This window comes from Antennarius striatus, chromosome 4, assembly GCF_040054535.1.
Source record: "Antennarius striatus isolate MH-2024 chromosome 4, ASM4005453v1, whole genome shotgun sequence".
Lineage (NCBI taxonomy): Eukaryota > Metazoa > Chordata > Actinopteri > Lophiiformes > Antennariidae > Antennarius > Antennarius striatus.
The window spans coordinates 14,054,131-14,073,792 of NC_090779.1; the positions used below are offsets into that span (position 1 = coordinate 14,054,131).

Consider the following 19,662-nt stretch of genomic DNA (forward strand, 5'->3'; position numbering starts at 1 on the left):
GTTTGCTTCTTTCTTTGATATGTTTCATTAGTATACAGTTTGATATATAAATGACATTATGAAATAACATATTATGTTGAAAAAAGGTAGTTTTGTAGCGTCTTGGAACGGATTAAGACCATTTACATTATTTGTAATGGGAAAAACTATTCGAACAGCCTTCCGGAACGAATTGTGGTAGAAAACCGAGGTTTGCCTGTACTATAAATGAGTAACGCTGCTGTTATTTAAGGACGCTATCGTTGAACAGGAAGGAAGTGATTCCACTTAAATTTAAGAAAATAAATAAGCACACGTGGTCAAAATCTATTGTGTAAGACTTGCACGTACATGATGCTGTGTGTGGCATGATGACGAGTTTTGCTCCTCAGGTAACAATGTCCTGCGTACCATTCACGGAGTGGGGGAAATGATGACTCAGATGGTGATGAGTCGAGGTTTGCCACATAGCCTCCCAGATACCCCTCTCTCCCTGCGGTATGGAAAGGGGCAGTTGCTGGTAGACAACGAAGACGTCATGGTGATGGACACCAAGCTGAAGATCATCGAGATTCTGCAGGTGAGTGTCATTGACTGGATGCACTCCGATGAAATAAGATGTTATTTGTGTAATTTCTGTGTTTGATTCAATTTATGGGTGTTTTCTGTTTCCCTTTTAGTTCATCCTGAGTGTAAGGCTGGATTACAGGATCACGTACTTGTTGTCCATCTACAAGAAAGAGTTTGGGGACAAGGTGATCGCTGAGAGCTCAGCCTCTGTAACAGACATGACCCCGCTGATACGTGAGACTTCCACACCTCTCATACAAAGTGTTTTTATCTTCATTCTATACTTTACTGACCTGCTGTCCACTTCATTTGTCTCCAGCTACTGAACCGGACATCGATGAGATTGCGAACAAAGCAGAATCTATGTTTGTAGGGAGGTAGGTGACCCTTAAGTATACTCAAATATATACAGAGAAGAGCAGTAAGAGGATAACGTAATGTTTGACCTTGCATTGACTGCCTGCCTATACATGATTCCAGCGCAGAGTTAATAGCGGTGGAGCTGGATGACGAGGGTGGCCGGACATTTTTGAGGGTGCTGATCCATCTCATCATGCAGGACTACCCCCCACTGGTGTCTGGCTCTCTGCAGCTCATCTTCAAACACTTCAGCCAGAGAGCTGAGGTGCTGCAGGCCTTCAAACAGGTAGCAGGAGAGACAGTGTGACTGATTTTTGCTAAAGTTGATGTAGTCAGCTTCAATTTGGAAGGTTCTCTAATGAGCCTAACGGCAGCTTCTGCACAATCGCGTGTGTGTTTGTGTGTGTGTGTGTGTGTGTGTGTGTGTGTGTGTGTGTGTGTTCACTAGGTCCAGCTGCTCGTGTCAGAGCAGGACGTAGAGAACTACAAGCAGATCAAGACGGATCTGGATCAGCTGCGTTTGACTGTTGAGAAGTCAGAACTGTGGGTGGAGAAGAGTGGCGTCTACAGTGGTGAAGATCTGGGGGTCAGGCAAGACAAAGAACAGAACATGGAGGTGCTGTACCACCATTTAATGGTATCAAGCTTCTAACAACAAGGTTTAAAAATGTAGATTTTAGTGTGAAATTAGATTCTCCACAGGAAATTATCTTAATTATTTATGTGATGCATTGAGTTACTGTGATACAAATGGATTCGTATTGCTATTGTTTATAGAAAAACTGCATGTGAGCTTAATATTGAGGAATAATAAATAATCATGCCTAGCAGATCAAGAACCTCTTACATATCAATGTCTTTTCAGGCATAATATTGACTGTATTTTATCATTGTTGTACTAGTGCAGTGATAAAAATGATAGGGATCTGTTTGGATATATATTCCAACCACAGTGTGACAAATGCTTTGTGGAGATTGTTCTCTACCGTAGGTAATCCTTTGGGAGTTTGCAGTAATTATAAAGCTGCAGTCAACTGTGTCATTGACTTAAATGAACACACTATTAAATGCATTTATTGAAAGATTTAAATAAATAATAAAATAAAAGTTGATGATTTATTGCCGTTAATAAATATTTACTCTTAATACGTGTGTCTTACCAGGAGAATGTCCTGAGTCCAGTTCAGGATGGAGATAAAAAACCACAAATTGACAGCAACAAGGCAAACAACTACAACATTGTCAAACAGGTGATTTCCATGTCAACTTGTTTCCAGGTTATCTTTGTTAGTTTGAATTAAAGTTCTACAATAGACACGTTTGTGTGGTATTTAGATCCTGCTTCGCCTCAGTAAGCTGTGCTATCCCAGTAAGAAGAGTCGTGTGCAGCAGCAGAGGCTGCTGAAGAACATGGGGGCTCACACTGTGGTGCTGGACCTACTGCAGATCCCCTATGAGAAGGTGGGTAACAAGCTTTAAAATCAGCTGAACCATTCTTTCTTGTTCAAAATCCTTTTAATATGTTGATTTCTGACTTTGCACAGAGTGATGAGAAGATGAATGAGATTATGACCCTGGCTCATACATTTCTGCAAAATTTCTGCCGAGGAAACTCCCAGAACCAAGTTCTGCTACATAAACACCTGAACCTCTTCCTCACTCCAGGGGTATATTCAAATATATGATGCAGCATTTCTATATTTTTAGGGAGCATCCTCTCTTCTTGTGAAGCATGCAGTAGCCTCAGTAGGATTGGCAAATAATAGATATTTTCCTTATGTTTAATGGACAAATTTCAACAAATTTCTCATTATTCATTTTTTCTCATCCTAAAAATTTAATCTAAAGTTTTACATTAGATTTTCTTCTGAATTGTGTTTTCCACCAGTTGCTGGAAGCTGAGACGATGCGCCACATCTTTATGAACAACTACCAGCTGTGCAATGAGATCAGCGACCGTGTGGTCCATCATTTTGTCCACTGCATTGAAACACATGGAAGACATGTTCAATACCTCAAGTTTCTGGAGAACATTGTGAAAGCCGATGGGAAATATGTGAAGAAATGTCAAGACAAAGTCATGACAGAGGTGAAAATAACAGTTTGCATATTTCATGACAGTATTCCAGAATGAACTGCATCTACATACCATCTAAATCCCTGAGTTTAAGTAAAAAAACAAAACAGTGAAAGCTCTTGGGTGTAATACCACCCAAAAGCTGTCATTTCTTGTTGACATTGTTTAAGGGGGTTTTAGAGAGCACAGATACCACTGCTTTAATTTTACTTTATGTCTGATTAATATTATCAAATTAAAGCTTCTGATCTTTTATTCATTTTCTAAACCTGCTGAGGTTAAACACTTTACTGCAGCAGGCCCCCCCGGATAAACTCTGCAGCTAATCTGATGAAACCTTTTTCTGATTGCAGCTGGTGAATGGAGGCGAGGACGTGTTGGTTTTCTACAATGACCGCTCCTCCTTCCAAGTGTTGCTGCAGCTGATGGGCTCCGAGCGAGAGCGGACGGATGAAGATGGCGCTCTGGCGTACCACAACACACTGGTGGAGCTGCTGGCTGCCTGTACTGAGGGCAAAAACGTTTACACTGAACTGAAATGCAACTCTCTGCTACCGCTGGACGACATTGTTAAAGTTGTCACCGATGTCCACTGTGTACCAGAGGTAAAGGATGGATTGTTGCTTGTTAGGCAGAAGTAAATGATACATATTTTATTTAAAAAAAAACTGTTTTGGACATTTCGCATTAATCTAACTTATTTTTTTTACTCCATCCCCAGGTGAAAAGTGCTTATGTGAACTTTGTAAATCACTGCTATGTTGACACTGAAGTAGAAATGAAGGAAATCTACACCTCCAACCACATCTGGAAGCTCTTTGACAACTTTCTGGTGGACATGTCCAGCGTAAGTCTTTTTAAATGTCACATAAGCATGGCTGATGTCAAGATGTATTGAAGCTGCTTCGATGCAAAATGCGTTAATGATCTGCCCACATACAGAAAATGACATAATGATTTCATGGTGTGTGTGTTTTAACTTCTTCAGGGGTTTTATTCTATTTTATTTTTTTGTATTTAAGGTGTGTAACACTACCACAGACCGTAACCACGCTGATCCTGCCCTGGAGAAGTATGTGACAGAGACGGTGATGGCCATTGTCAAAGGCTTCTTCAGTTCACCCTTCTCTGTCAACCACTCCAACCTGCAGGTATTGTTTTTAGCTTGTGACAAGTAGATGAAATGAGCCCGCAGAGGGAGATTCATTCAAAGCAAATCCAAGTGTTGTGCCGACGCTTAGGTACCCTCCAGTAGAAAAATATTTGATAGCAGAGTTCCTCCTTCACTGCACCTTCACCTGGAACCTTCTTGCTTCATTGCAGACATTTTACCTAAGCAGCTGCTTGAGGAGATTTATGCAGCAGGAGGTTCAGTCCCACTCACTGTTTTTAGGGCTTCAAGGCTTCAGAAAGAATTACCCCAGGATTTGAGATCTGAAGGACGTACGTGCAGACTGCAGTCATACAATCTGAATCGTAGCAGGGGGGAGGTAACATAGGGTGAAGCTCCCCCATTCATAGAGATGCAGCATGCACTTAAGTACCATTTTAACTATATAATGATTTAAATCCCTCAACACCCTGACAGGATCTGTCAGGATAATTGATGTTAGGTGTTCTGCTACACATCCAACAGCTCACATAATTCAGGTTCTACCAGAGAAGTGCGCTTCTACTCTCAATATTAGAAGTACAGTTATTTGTTCTTGTTGCTCACATGCCTGAATATTTTCTGCTGTTGTCTTTACTGCTTTCATGGAAAACTTTAAAAATGATGTAAAGCAGCTGCCTTAGTCAATAAATTTTAAAGATAACACTGACTCATCAGTACAATATTCAGTAAAGTATTAAAAAAACAAAGCTTGTGATGGTCCACAGATGTTAAAAGACAATGTTGTGTTTATCATAGTAAGGAGGAAGGGAGGTGTCAGCTCTTGGCCTTTCTCAGACCTTTGCTGATGGTCTGTATTTGTGCACGTAGAGATGGAACACTCATTGGTGTTGGTCTGCGCTCTCATGCTGCAAGGAAATGCTTGGTTTTAACATATATGGTTTTGGAGAGTGCTTGATTTCTGTAGAGAAGTTCTGAATAGGGCATTCATGCCCTAAAAAGTGCGATCCCCTATTCTCTCTTCACAGACAAATCAGTCGGTCTTCATCAAGCTGCTCCAGTCGGCTTTCAGGATCTACAACTGTACTTGGCTCAACCCTCCTCAGAAAGGCAATATTGAGAGCTGCATCAAAACTCTAGCTGATGTTGGTGAGCCTTTCATGTGTTCACACATCAGTGTGACAGCATAAAGATAAAGCACAGTACTGCTGACCTCTGGTGAACCCTCGGGGGTTTGGGTGCTGATGTTGCATTTGCTGTCCAACCACAGCTACTGAAATCACACCGTGATTTTAACCTTCACACTCCTCCTCAGCTAAGACACGGGCCATAGCCATCCCAGTGGACTTGGACAGTCAGGTCAACACTCTGTCTCTCAAGGTCCATAGCACAATGGTGCAGCGAGCAGCTAAGGACTGGAGGATCTCTGCCCGCATGCGACCCCGCAAGGAACCCCTGGGTGGACCTGACTATAAAAACATCATTGAGAAACTGCAGGTGCACATTTTTAACAAAGTTGGTAGCTGACAGCCATACTAGCGACTGTACACAGCAGCAGCTTTGAGTTAATACTAATTTCAGCATTATAGCGATATGGTGAAAGAAAATTCACCATAGGCCAAATCATTATCCCTCCAGGTCAGCATTTGATTCATGTTTGTGTGTGTGTGTGTCATACACAGGGAGTCGTGTCCATTCTGGAGGAGCAGTTCAGTCCAAAGGTTCAGGGAGAGTTTTCTGTGCTGGTGGACGTTCTTCACAGCCCTGAGCTGCTGTTTCCAGAAGCAGCTCGATTACGCTGTGAAAGTGGAGCCTTCATGTCCAAGTAAGTCACTGTCACACTCTGTTGAAAGACTTAATGCTGTGTTTTGTGTTGTCAGTCTTACAACGAGGAGGCTGTGCAAAGTTAAGAACCACAAAAGGTCAAGTAATAAATGGAATATAATGAATTAAACACTACTCTGCCTTATTTCAGTTATTTTTATTCAGCAATTGCTTTGGAAGGGAAGTGAAAATGAAGAAAAGCGATTACAAAAAATATCCTTGAAGTTAATGAATAAATGAACATTACCAAGAGCTTCATTCGATTTAACAATAGAGAGTATATTAAGAAGGTTTGTTTAGTACTTAATTTCTGTTAGTCAACTAAGTGGAACTCATTACCCGAGGAGGTTTAACTACTTACAACATACATATTGAAATTGTGGCTTATCAACACCTATAGTTGCCAACACTAAAAGACAAGCCTGTTGTGATGTTTTGATGTTGTGATGTTTGTTATGTGTATATTATTTGTTCCATTAGTGCCCTACCAAGTCTCTAACCATGTTTTTCTCTTGTAGATATATTTTACTGCTTTTTTTTTTTACATCATGGCCAGGGGACTACAGATGAAAACTAGCCTTCTGGCTAATTCTGGCTTTTTTAACCGTGTGTAATCACATGTTTTATAAAATTGTATTGTCCCCTTTCACATAAACTAAACCTAAACCTAAACTGGCATAATTGACAAAATGCTCCAATTTGTTTGGATAGAAACAGTATGCTTAAGGAGAAGTGTCATATTTTATTCACTATCTCCACTTTGTTTTCCACCTTCTGATGTTTAACTGGCAGTCATCAGTCATGTCATCAGTTTGATGCCATTCTGTCCTGAGTGGAGACTCAAAAGGCCACAGACTCTATCTATTCAGATACTTACCTTTTGGATGAGTATCTATTGTTATGTACAAAGCCAAATCACAGTTTTATGTTTTAAGTTTATTATTGAGTTGGAAAGAGTTCCAAACCCTTGGAGGTGGCATGTCTTTTACATTTGCATGTGAAAGACATGCAAATGTAAAAGACATGCCAAAACCCCCCCATAAATCAACACAAAAAAAACCATCCACCATTCTACCTGACCAACATCTGAAGCTGCAGGTCCGTCCAAGTCTTTTAGTGTCATAAGATGTGATGAAATACACAGAAGCAATTACATCTTAAATTGCTGACTGTGATGAGATATAAAGTATTGCTGTGTGACGCCGTCATCAGGACTTTAAATGATACAGCACCTCTGTCCCCATCAGACTGATTAAACACACCAAGAAGCTTATGGACAAGGAGGAGAAGCTTTGCATCAAGATCCTGCAGACTCTCCGAGAGATGCTGGACACGAAGGAATGCCTCCCGGAGTCCGTGAGTACTTCACGTTTCATGGGGGGAAGAAGGTCGTTGCTTCATCAGTAGAGTGCTACGATTCTACCAGCAGATGCTTGTTGTCTTTCATGCTCTCACTTCTGCACAAAAATACATTAATTAGAAGCAATTATTTTTTTCATTATTCAAAGGTGTTAAGGATTATTCAAAGGTGTTAAGGATTATTCGTGCCTTAGAGTGTCAGCGGGGCCGTGCTGCCATCACTCGTGCAGTCTAGCCCTTGTTTCCTCTCAGGTCTGTTGGCCCGCAGCGCAGACTCCTCTTCATCAGTATGCTGTGGGTCTCTCTGTATTATATAAGGCTGGGAGGCACTTGAGGACACGCTCACACTGAGAGGGAGAATAGGAGGAAGTAAGGAAAGCATGGGCGGAGGAGGGGGGGCAAGCACTGAACAAACAAATCAATACTGCAGCAAGTGGGGGGTGCTGGAGCCTTTCTCCTGCTGCACCCCCTCTCTCAGCCAGAGGCCTTGAAAAGTGAATGACTTGTTGGTGGAGAAAATTTATGGAGGTGGCTGCTTTTGTGCGTGTGTGTGAATGTTTATGTGCGACGAGGAAAGGGAAAAAGTACAGAAAAATTCAAGACTGCAGTCACCTTTGGAAAGTTGTTTGTTCAGCGGCGTGGTGAGAGTAAATGACAAAAGGCTCAACCTTTTAAATAAAAATAGATATTTACTGTTCCGAATGTTGTTCTGAAGTGAGGAAAATTTGTTTGTGTCTTCTTACATTGAGGGTATTCACACACATGTGATCATTTTGGACTGACAGTCTTTTTCCAACTAAAGATCCCTCATTGAAATAGAAGAAAAAGAACTTTCTCAACACAGAACTTATTAGTATCTCTGCTCCAGTAGCCAGAGTTTGGTTTTCCCCATTTTATGTTTGCATCTTGTGTCAGTCAGCCAAGCTTGATTCTTTTTATCATTTTATTTATCAAATGTGCGTAAAAGAAATCAGAAGAATTCAAAGTGGAAAACTAGTCTTTAAAAAAATACAAAACCCCAAACAGCTCAGTGCATCCGAGAAGCCAGACAGTGCAGTAATGATATGTGAAATATCGGATTGTGTGTGTGTGCGTGCGTGTGTGTGTGTGTGTGTGTGTGTGTGTGCGCGCGTGCGTGTGCGTGTGTGTGTGCGTGTGCGTGCGCTCAAGCATGTATTTGTGGTCTCTCTTTGTCATATCTCCAAAGCCCTGAGTGGGGAGCTGCAGCCTAACTTCACAAGAGAGAGAGAGTAGATGGAGAGAGAGAGAGGGGGGGGAGACAGAGACAGGGGGAGGGAGGGAGAGAGAGAGAAAACGAGTGACAGCATAGGCAGCAGAGGTTGCTGGCTCCCCTGGGAAGCAATGAGTGGGTGGAGGAGAGTGAGAGAAAGGGATGGAGGGAGAGTGATGGAGGGAGGCGGGCAGCCATGTGAGGAGCCATGTGAGTAGAGCATAAAAAAAAACTGGGCAGCGGCTGCAGGGTAAGGGATTGGAGAGAAGCAGAGTCTGCTCAGTCTATGAGGAGACAGGGCAGGGGGTGCGCTTACGTAACAGCCTGCAGTGGCTGAGCCAGCGTCACGTGGACCATCATGTTCTCTCCTCCCTCCCTCCTTACTCTCACCTCTCTGTCCGCTCTCTCCACCTCCTTTGCCCCCCTTTCAATGCTTTGTCTCAGTCTGTTACGTTCTGTCTGCCGGCCGGAGTTTTCTCTATCTCTCTCTGCCATCTAGTTCAACCCAGTTCTGATCTCTGTTTGCCCAGTTCAAATCCAGGAACGCTGGTCTGACAGCAAAAGGCTGGGTCTGCAGCGGTCACAGCGTGGAGATGTGTTTGCTCTCACTGCTGCACTTGTATTTTTTTCTTGTGTCAGATAAGGGCAGCTCTGTAAATGTTTGTGCTCCCACTTGCCCTCAAGATGTCTCGGGTGAGGGTGGCTTTTTTTGAAAGGGGAAAAAGATTTTGAAAAATGTTTCATGTGTGCTGATACGGTGTGCAAATATATACCATGGCAGGAAATATGCATAAAATACCAAGACAGTACAATAAACTTTAAATGTTATCTCACCTTGTGAACTCTTTCACTTGAAAGATAAGGCTGCTTTTTTTTTCTTTTCTGATGGTCCAACCCATGAAAAGTCCAAGCCAATAATGCTTCAGTCTGTGTGAGTGTTCTCTCTCTCTCTCTTCCCCAATTTGTCACAACACATTTTCTGCCGGTGTAGAAATAAATCTTCAAATATGTATGTATAAAGTATTATTTCAATTAAAAAATTATTAATTTAAACATTTTGGCTATTTTTTACGCAGGTATTTGTCTAGTTCTATTTTCATCTATTGATAATTACAAAATCAAAAATGCTGCATGAAATATTGGAAAAAATGCTGCAATTGCATTTTCATATGCCGTGGACAATTGACTCAGCATACAAAGACTTAAAACACATTCCTGTACAACAATGGCCTGTGGCTAATAAATTATATCAGAATTTGAAGACGTAGATTTCTATTTGTTGTTTTCATTTTTTTTATGTTAAAAATACAGAAAATATTATAAAGCTGTTCTTAAACTTTTCCTTCTCAACATAAAACTAGATGTTTTTTCCATAAGCCTGTTTATGTAATATGTCATGTGTCATGTATACGTGAACATAAGGGTCTCCTCTTGTTTACAGACGACTGAAACAGCCTGTTATGTAATATAAAGCACTCTCCTAATCGCTGTCACTCTCTCTCTTTCACACTCATCCCTATCACTCTCTCGTTCTCCCTGTCTTTCTCTTCCCATCACTCTTGTTCTTTTTTTTTCCCCTGTTTTTCCTCGCCAAGTTTCACACCACCTGTCCGAGTCAAAGCAGATTTACGGATTACCACCCTTTCAGTGCTAAGTACATCACATGAACGGCATGCTTCATTCAGACACACATGAATGCACGTGCACACATGCAGACAAGCACAAGAACACTCCAGGAGTACACTGGTGATCCCTGAGTGAGCTAGCGCTGTGGGGTTTTCCCTGTCTGTCTCCTGTTGGGAGCGGTGACTTAGACTTTTCTCGGAGGAGGGGGCTCAGGCAGAGGTCACGGATACTTCCTATGCCGTGATCTATAATTCTGTGCATTGACTCTAACCTTTTAATGGAACAGCATGCAGTATAGGTTGTTTGTGCAGTCTGTGCACCTTGTCATATGCAGGATAAAACAACCCTATCGTAAGAAAGCTTTTAAGTAGACATATGAAATCAATTATCAAAAGGTTTGTTCTGCTGAGCTTAACTGAGTTGATTTTTAATATGAATGAATGGAAGATTAATTGTAAGTCTTCCATTAGCATAAGCAATCAAGCTATAACAAACATGTTTACAGCTTTAAAAAAACAGCTGAAGTTGATTGTGTGTGCTCTGCCCCAGGCTGTGTTCTGCTGGTTAACTGATGTGTCACAATAATGAGAGATACAAAAATAAGCTCAGTATTACTTGATAGCTTGTCGTCCCCTGGGTCAGACGAGGCTGGCAGGAGTGTGGGTTGCACATGTGACTGGATGAGGCGCCGTGCGTGGTGGTGATCTTACAGAATGCTGAAGAAGTGTCTGTACGTGTGTTTCAAGAAGACCGTATGCTGCTGAATGCATGTTTACAGTTTGAGTTGGGGATTTAACTTGAACTAAAATCGGACCCGCCCAGATAACTCCCTGAGATAAACTTCCTCTTTTCAACTTGTGGAAAATTTTGCTGGATTCAGGCTGTATCAAGTTATAAAGTTAGAAATGTTATATAGACCCTAAATCCAAATTCTGATTGTCAGATGGTTACATTTGTCTAAATTTATGAGCAAAATGTAATAATCGTGGAATTTATTCGTCATGTATGTTTTACTGAGTTTGTACTGAGAGCTTTCTGCCCGTTTTGCATCTTTTCCTCCCCTTGTCCTCACTCTTCCTTGATCCATCAGGTCTCTTAGTGCATTATGTTGTGGTTTCCATGGCAATGAGGGGATCAGCACATTTTGTTTGTCTGTCTGGTTTGGCTGTGACAGGGCAAGAAATGTCTTTGCAATCCACATCTGACCAGGAACACGGTGCTTACCAATTTCTTTTAGCTCCAAGTCACAAAGGAATGATGGGAGTGTAAAAACACTTTGCCTTTGACTTCATTCATCTGAGGGCCATCATGAATGAGATTTATTGTTGCTGTGAAAAATGTTTTGACACAGTTCATAGCACATTATTTGAATCTGATTGAATGTGAATTAAGCCGCTTGTGCTCAGGGAGACACATGACTGGTAACAGGATGAGTCCTCTGAATTTTAATGTTGGGTAAACCATGTTTTTGCGTCCCACTTTGACGTGCTGTCAGGAGAGGCAGGTGAGACACGGCCTCACCTGCCATCATAAAAAAATGGAAAATGGAAGAAATAAATGGTTATGTTTGTATTTTTTAGTTATTTTCCATTTAACGTCACCAATTTTACGTTATTTTTACTCAAAATCGCTGAATTTTCACATTTAACGCTGAAATACTGAGCAGAGACCTGCGGTGAGGCACCAGCCAGCCGAGCCTCACCATGAATTGATCAATGGCTCGACTAGCTGTGGTGGCATGCTATACAGTGAGACCGTAATGCTATCTCTCTATGTGTCACTATTAAAATGTTAAAACATGCTTGCTTTATGAACTAAATTCCCATAATTTAGCTAATCTTTATAATATATAGTGTTTTTCTTTGTCAACAACTGCATGAGTTCTTGCATCTTTCTTGAGTTGAGCGATCCTGAAACCGCTGGGAAAAGGCACAAAGTGAGGCACGCAGTTCCCGTGCCTCACGGGAGGGGGCGCTGGTGATCCCAGGAATCCTCGGCCGTAAAAGCAAATTACCATCTATAGTCAGCGAGTCCAGTACAGCCACTCATTTGTTTGAGGAATAATTTTACCGGTCCCTTTGAGGAAAAAGAGTTAAAAGCCTTTGTGGTCTGGATCGAAGCTTCTTGTGCTTCCTGTTTGACCTCCCCTACAATATTTACAAAGCACCTATCAAAAATAGAAGTATTCAAACTTCTATTAAAACTATAAATATTCAATGTGATTCACCTCCATGGCCAATCGACAGCAGTTCCACAAAAAAAATATGGTAAGGTCTTTTATTAACCGGAGAAGCTACCAGGTTGTGCTTTGCAGTGAACCTGAATTAAAGGCAGGCCTTTATTTCTACATTTCTTTTTTACTTACACTACTGTAAAACTGATCATATTTTATATCTTGTGTTGAGGCATTCTTTTAACTACCAAGAGTTTGCCCTATAATCATTGCAATACACCGTAAATGCAAACTCAATACTTCCTGTATGAATTTTAAATTTAAAATCATCTTTCTGGTAGAAAATAAATGTACAGTATCCAGTATTATGGTAATCCATTTGATAACTTCTGAGTACATGAGTGATGAGCCGTCATCCATGAAGCACAGCCAAGCAGCTTTTATTTAGAGCTGAGTAATTTATCATAAGTTTACATTAAAAGGTATTTCTTCTGTCTCGTTTGGCTTGTCTGCATCAGTGAGGCTGACCACACACCTCGTCTCATTCACACCTAACCACACATTAGATCTTGAACCTGACAGTTTTCCGAACGAGTAGCATATCCACAGTGAACAGCCAGCTAACAGTTGGTCCTTTTGTGAATGCTTGTTTACCCTGCTGGTCTTGTATTTCCCTCGACCAGTTTAACCAATTACTCTCACGTGGGCTTAATTTGTTTTGCTGATGGACTTGTTTGTTGGGTAAAACATTTCATGTGCTACGGAACTGCAGCTTGAAAACATTCTAAGTTACTGCATGTGATTTACATCTGCCTGCAAGCATGTTTTTTCCAATGCTTCATTTGATAGATTGTACACAGATTGTTGGCCCTGTGGTCAGAGATCTGTAGTGACTTTTACTCTGGATATACAGTTTGTAATATCTTATTGAAGAGAACAGGAGTAATGAATAGGAGAGATGTATTAGAAATGGTTTTGTCTGGCTGAATTTAACTTAGTATTGTTAACATCACCCAACAAAGCATCTTGATTTCCAAATTTTTTCCTGCTCATGAATGAATCCTCTTCGTAAGAGAGCCTTTCAAAATGCATTGATATGAAATTGCATTATGATATGAGTAGCATCATTTTCCCCCCATCCGTGGAGGAATTCACCAACTCCAAGACAGCTGATGTCTTTATTTGATACCATACCGACACATCATTTTATTCTGCTCATTTTCAGACAGGTTTTTGTTTACTGTCATGTTCACACAACAACAACCTTTTTGCAGAGTTTTTGGATATTACTCATGGACAGGAGGACCAATGGGGAAACTCGACCCATACTGGTTTACAATGTATTTCATCAATGATCCCCTTTGTTTAAAAAAGACACACACACACACACACACACACACACACACACACACACACACACACACACACACACACAGACACGCTCGTGTCAAATGTCTGTAACAGATAAAACTTGAATATCACCCCTCCCTATCTGATGATTTTCCCCCTCCGTGACCTCAGTCTCCTGTTTTATCGACCTCGTCTGACCCAAGCAGCTCCAGCGTAGCTCCACCCATTCCTGGCAGTGTTTTCCTTGGTTCACAAACTGCTGCTCCCTGCAGCCTCGGCGTGTTTCTAGACCACCTTTAGAAGCATGGAGCAGACTGGTGTCTTTGTCTTTTCCTCCACGCATCTCTCTGTAGCCGGAGATCTGCAGGCTGCACAGCTGTGAGGGGGTTTGAAGGAGGGAGGGGGGGACAAAAAGAGCTGCTCGGATGTTGGCGGCGGGGATCAGTAGCTCATCCCCGGCGTGGACACTGGAGCCGCAGTGTGGCGTGCCGGTGCACATTTTAAACCCCACAACCGCCTGAGTAGCTTTTGTTTATTCCTCCTCGCCTCCTTCACCCACCCGTTAGTGCTCCCCCCCCCGCGTCCCTGCCGTCCCTGCTTCCTCCTCTCTCTTCAGTCAGTTCTTATACATTCATATCTCCAGTACTTTCTGGTGGTTCTTCCGTCACCTGACTGGAGTTTGTATTTTTCTCAGTACAGGAGCAAAGAGATGAGTAAGGCTGACCTGACTCCCCCCTACAGCCATACACCTCCTCTCCTCTCTTCTCTTCTCCCTTCCTCTCCTCTCCTCAGTCTGCAGACTGCATCTCACAGAGGGGAGGTGAACAAGAGCAAAAACCTGTCATCATCTTTTTAACTTGCCCTGCTGGAATGTTTCACTTTCTTTTTGCCAGTATTTTGAGCGCATTGCAAAACCATCACATCCTGTGTCAGAATAGGGGAAATGTTGAGTCTAACATGGTTCAATCTACAATCAGTCAAAGTGTGTGCATTGGGATGCCTTACGGAGTATAGCGCTGTGTGTGTGTGTGTGTGTGTGTGTGTGTGTGTGTGTGTGTGTGTGTGTGTGTGTGTGTGTGTGTGTGTGTGTGTGTGTGTGTGTGTGTGAGAAAGTCAGCCAGACAGTGCAGGCAGACAAGTGTCTCTGCTGACTGCAGATGAGATGGAATATTTACTGACACAGGGTGCATCAGCTACACACTCCTCCATATACTCGTTCTTCGATGCTCTTCAGCTGGACTGTACCCGTCCAGCCTTTGTCTATCACTGTCAAAATATAGATCTGGTCTATTTTCAAAAGCAGCACTTTGTAGTGTTTGTTTTTTGTTTTTTTAAATATAGTCAAGAGTGACCGGTGTATCTGTTGACATGTTTGATGTTTCAGTTCAGAATTTTTGTTATAACACATTTTTTCACAGTTCTTGCAATTAATCAGTCATATTATCAAACACAGATGCAATTATAAGCAGCACTTGCAAAGGTAGACAAGTTACATGAATCGGAATTCTGATTAGTATGTATGTGTTATCTTTAATATAGATGTCACAGTTATTAGTGAGTTCACACAGGGACAGATGCCGGATGGTTTGTTATTAAATAGTGTAAAAATCTGTCATGTAATGAAGGGAAAGCACTTCAGACTCGTGACCATTGATACAGATTCACCGGGTCAACAGTTTCTAGTATTGCTGATAATTTAATATCTTTAAATTTCTTTTTTTGTCCAATCCAATATAAAAAAACCCCCAAAACTTTAACTTTGTGATTTCTAAATGCATGAGGGAAAAAAAGTAACCCTTCACATCTGAAAAGAGGGAGGTACATGTTTGACATTTTACCTCTTAATCGACTGAAATCATCTCAAATCATCTGCGATCCTTAACAGTTCTGTTAAAATCATTGGTGATTAGCATTTTGCCAGCTGAATTGATTAAACAACCGATGCGCTGAACAACACGTCCTGACCTTAACAACGGTGACAGCATCTCAGCACCATTCCGGAGGAGGTTCATCTAATCTACATTTACTGTAAAGCGCTGAGTGTTTATTTATTTATTATATAGCTTTAATGTTTCCATGGAAACCACAGGTGGCTCAAAACAGTCCATCCCTCCTTTGGCTGTTTGTTTATTTTTCTATTTATTGATCTATTCCTCCAGCCTGCTGATCATGACAGCACTCATTTGTTGGAAAAATAAGGTCGCCTGTCCTTATACACACACACACACACACACACACACACACACACACACACACACACACACACACACACACACGCACACACACAGGTGATGAAAAACACAATGGAGTTTTCCACCTGTCAGTCTCCTCACTTCGGTTACACAACCACCGCAGGGAGATTATCTCCTTGAATCCTTTAATCTCGTTTCTGCTTGTCTGCATCAAATGTCACCGGAGATGTGTGGAGACATTTGAGAGGATACAAAAGAAAACGTAGCCTTCAGATAAATGTGTTAAAGTAAGCTATTGTAATGAACAGTTTAAGAATATTAATAAGACATTCTCCCAGATGCAGCCCCATTTTCACTACTGTTCTTTTGTGTATTATGATGGTTGTTAGTGTCGTTATTATTTCCATCTCAGCACTTTGTGGAGTCAGTAAATTAAAGTTGATGTCAACCAATTATGCCCTCATGTTGTCATGAAGATAAACATTAAGACACCCTAGTAGATGAGTTTTGCATATTTAGGCAAAGCAGCCTGGGTTTGATTCCAACTTGGAGCATTTGTTTCTCCAGTCTTCACAAAAAAATCAGAAATGCAAAAAAAAATAAAAAAATTAAAGCACCAGAAAGAAAGCGTTAATACAAAAAGAAAAATATATCCCTGCTTATAACAAACCTGTATTGAAGACAGGTTAGTTTAACTTTTATTTTTCATAAATGGATAGTCAGAATTTTTTTTCAACTAAAATATTACTTTCCTGCTCCTCTATGAACAGCACCACTCTCTTTGTTGAGTAGAGGATTGTTGCCTTGGAAGGCATTGCTCCCATCAAAAATGAAATGTATCATTGGATGAAAGACTCCTTTCTCATTAGGTATAAAATGAAATTTGTTCAGCTCACTTGTTTGAATGATTGGGTGGATTTTATTCCAGTGAATACACCACAACCACAAATGTTCTCTCTGATCAGCAGTTTTATTATTGTTTCTTTCATTTTGACGTTCCTGTGAATTTTGAGGCACGTTGTCAGACTTTGATATGGATTTAACGTCTTGATTTCTGTCTCCACAGGGAAACGACTTGAGAAAGATTCTCCTCACGCGCTACTTTGGAAATCAAAAGATTTTCTCCAAGCCAGAGCTCGGGAGTGGAAACAGCTCATCTGGAGGTTGACACTGCAATAACTTCTCACTGTAGAGGGAAAACAGCAGCTAACGAGACGGCGCTTTGCGTCTGAGGATAAATGTTGTTTGACAATGACTAATTTACCATAGATATGTGAGATTAGGAAAATAAAGACTTAGTGTTATTAACAGTTCTGTCTTTTCTGAGCGCACTTACGTAGTGTGAGTAATCATCCGTAGGCTGTTCTCCCTCACTGGACTCTGATAAGCCTGGCAGCAGTATGGTGGAGATCCAGTGTCTGCTGGACAATGTTGGGGCATCAGAGCTGGTGATCGACCTCATCGTCAACACCAAGAATGACAGGGTGTTTGAGGAGAGTATCCTGCTGGGTATTGCCCTACTCCAGGGTGGTAACACACAAATACAGGTGAGTGTCTCTCAAATTCAGTTCTCTAGTTGATTTGATGAATTTAATTTATTTAGTTGCTCGTGCAGTTTTGGGTCATATACAGTTCAAGCAATTATTTTAAATGACTTACAAGACATACTAAGTCATTTTGATATTTATATTTATGAGTATACCCTCTCTGTTTCCCACACCCAGCACTCCTTTTATAACCAACTGTACAAGCAGAAGAAGTCAGAGAGGTTCTTCAAGGTGTTCTACGATCGCATGCGTTTGGCTCAGCAGGAGATCCGAGCGACCGTGTCTGTCAACATGTTTGAGCTCAGCTGCCGGAAACGGGACGATGACAGTGATGTCAGCGGCATCAGGCTGAAGAAAGGTACAACGGAATGCATTTGAACCTCTCGGCGCTTGAATTTCCACCAACACGTGTCCTCCAAACACTCCTATCTGACACACAACAAACCACTCTTTCAGAAATAAATTGAGGTTTACATAAAGTGAAACAACTTTTTGAGCACGGCTGAGGATTTGAGCATTTTTGAGCACGGCTGAGGATTTCCATAGCAGGATTGAATTTTTCTTTTTAAAAGGACTTATTTTTAAACTTAAAAACCTTTCTGCTTCTCCATACTGTTGGGTCATCAAGGTTGGCACAGCATGGAGTTTAAACAGCAGGGAGGATGAATCCATAATGATCTTTGTTGCTCTGCAGGCCTTGAAATTTTTTTTTTCTTGGTGGCACTGGTGCTCCCCAATAATAAGTTATTAGAGCCAGCAAAGACTTTAGGAGCACCTACCCAAAAGCAAGACGTACAGACAATATATGTAACATGGCATGTATTTTATTCACAGAACCGTCAACACTTTTGTAAATATGTTTTTAATATTAGTTGGGTCTCCTGGCTCTCAGTCCCTCTCATCCACCTGTTCACTGAAGGCCCAGCAACAAAGTTCTCCCCAGGAGGACCCTCTACACCAGGGGTATTCAATTAAAAGTCACGGAGGTCCGGTTAGAAAAATTTCCTCTTAGTGAAAGGTCCGAACCCAAATCAGGTTTGTGTCTTATAGCTGGCCACTATATCCACATTATCATTTATTATCAATAAACAGGATCTGTTTAAGTGAGTGCACAGCTAGCTCTTTGACCTCACCATAAATATTCACAACTGTCCCATCACTAAAAGATGTTTTATGTTGCCCCAAACTCCACCATGCCTTTAGTGAACATTCGTTTGCATTTTTCTCGATCTTTTTGCCCTCAGCTCGGACTTCAGGGGATAATTCTGCGCAAAAGATCTGTGCTTTGTTTCATAGTGGCGCTTCATGTCATTAATTAATTAATCAATGCTATGTGTTCAGACTATATGAGATAAAATGGTTTTGAACTGCCTGATGGAGGAATAAACATAAATTTCGTCCACTCATTGTTAACCAGCGGTTTACCTCATTAACCTCCCTTCGTTTGGAGCTATGCTGTCTCCCTTCTTCTGTGCGTCGCTGTAGCGGTAAACTCACAGCGGTAGCGAGCTGTCTCACTTCCTGGTACGCTGACAGCGCAGGGTAGACAAACGATCTGATTGGCTGAACTGAGTGGAGCTATTACTGGTTAACTGGAGGAGCGGCGCCCGCGTCTGTAGCCGCAAACTGGAAGTAAAAATGCACCAAGAAAATCTACTCTCTTGAATTTATCATGGAGTGGTCACGCATCCGGACAGAACCATCACGCGGTTCGGATCCGGACCACAGTCCGCCATTTGGTGACCCCTGCTCTATAAAGATAGAGAGAAAGAGTGAGAGAGAAGAGGGGGAAAAGGCGCACCAGATTTTTTTTCAAAAGTCCCACCGGTGCTCCCAAATATATTTAATAGTCGCACTGATAAAAATTTGGCCACATATGTGACCAAAATGGTCGCAATTTCGAGCCCTGCTCTGTTAATCACATGTGGAGCACCATGTGACGGCCCATATCACCCAATAATTAAACGTTGAATGGTGTTTTTCGTCCCCTGATACCTGCTCTAGAGAAAGACTCGACCCTTCTCATGAGAGACGACATGCGAGGACAACTGAAAGAGGCCTCATCGGCCACCTCCAAGGCCTTCTGTACCTTCCGAAAGGAGCTGGATCCCGACCTCGAAGGCCTCGGCCAGAACGGTGACGTAGTTGGGGATGAAGAGTCTCTGGAAGTGACTCAAATGAGCCCAACCATCACCATCATGAAACCAATCTTGCGTTATTTACAGCTGCTCTGTGAGAACCACAATTCAGACTTACAGGTAGA

At 41.6% G+C, this 19,662-nt stretch overlaps 1 protein-coding gene across 3 annotated transcripts in view; it reads left to right on the plus strand.

Annotated features, from left to right (window-relative positions):
* itpr2 (inositol 1,4,5-trisphosphate receptor, type 2) overlaps positions 1–19,662 on the plus strand; it is a 55,477-nt gene that overhangs the window by 17,699 nt on the left and 18,116 nt on the right. For 2 of the 3 annotated variants that reach the window (XR_011035142.1, XM_068312467.1), the window contains exons 22-41: positions 372–559; positions 660–783; positions 869–926; positions 1,030–1,195; positions 1,358–1,546; positions 2,073–2,159; positions 2,245–2,370; positions 2,454–2,576; positions 2,798–2,998; positions 3,340–3,591; positions 3,708–3,833; positions 4,009–4,137; positions 5,126–5,246; positions 5,413–5,594; positions 5,780–5,922; positions 7,169–7,277; positions 16,919–17,015; positions 17,212–17,399; positions 17,577–17,757; positions 19,404–19,657. Coding sequence is in view for 2 of the 3 variants with exons in the window: in XM_068312467.1 (XP_068168568.1) it covers positions 372–559; positions 660–783; positions 869–926; positions 1,030–1,195; positions 1,358–1,546; positions 2,073–2,159; positions 2,245–2,370; positions 2,454–2,576; positions 2,798–2,998; positions 3,340–3,591; positions 3,708–3,833; positions 4,009–4,137; positions 5,126–5,246; positions 5,413–5,594; positions 5,780–5,922; positions 7,169–7,277; positions 16,919–17,015; positions 17,212–17,399; positions 17,577–17,757; positions 19,404–19,657 (3,044 nt within the window). In the remaining variant the exon portion in view is untranslated. The remainder of the gene's footprint in view (positions 1–371; positions 560–659; positions 784–868; positions 927–1,029; positions 1,196–1,357; positions 1,547–2,072; positions 2,160–2,244; positions 2,371–2,453; positions 2,577–2,797; positions 2,999–3,339; positions 3,592–3,707; positions 3,834–4,008; positions 4,138–5,125; positions 5,247–5,412; positions 5,595–5,779; positions 5,923–7,168; positions 7,278–16,918; positions 17,016–17,211; positions 17,400–17,576; positions 17,758–19,403; positions 19,658–19,662) is intronic. The other variant, XM_068312468.1, reaches the window with a different exon arrangement.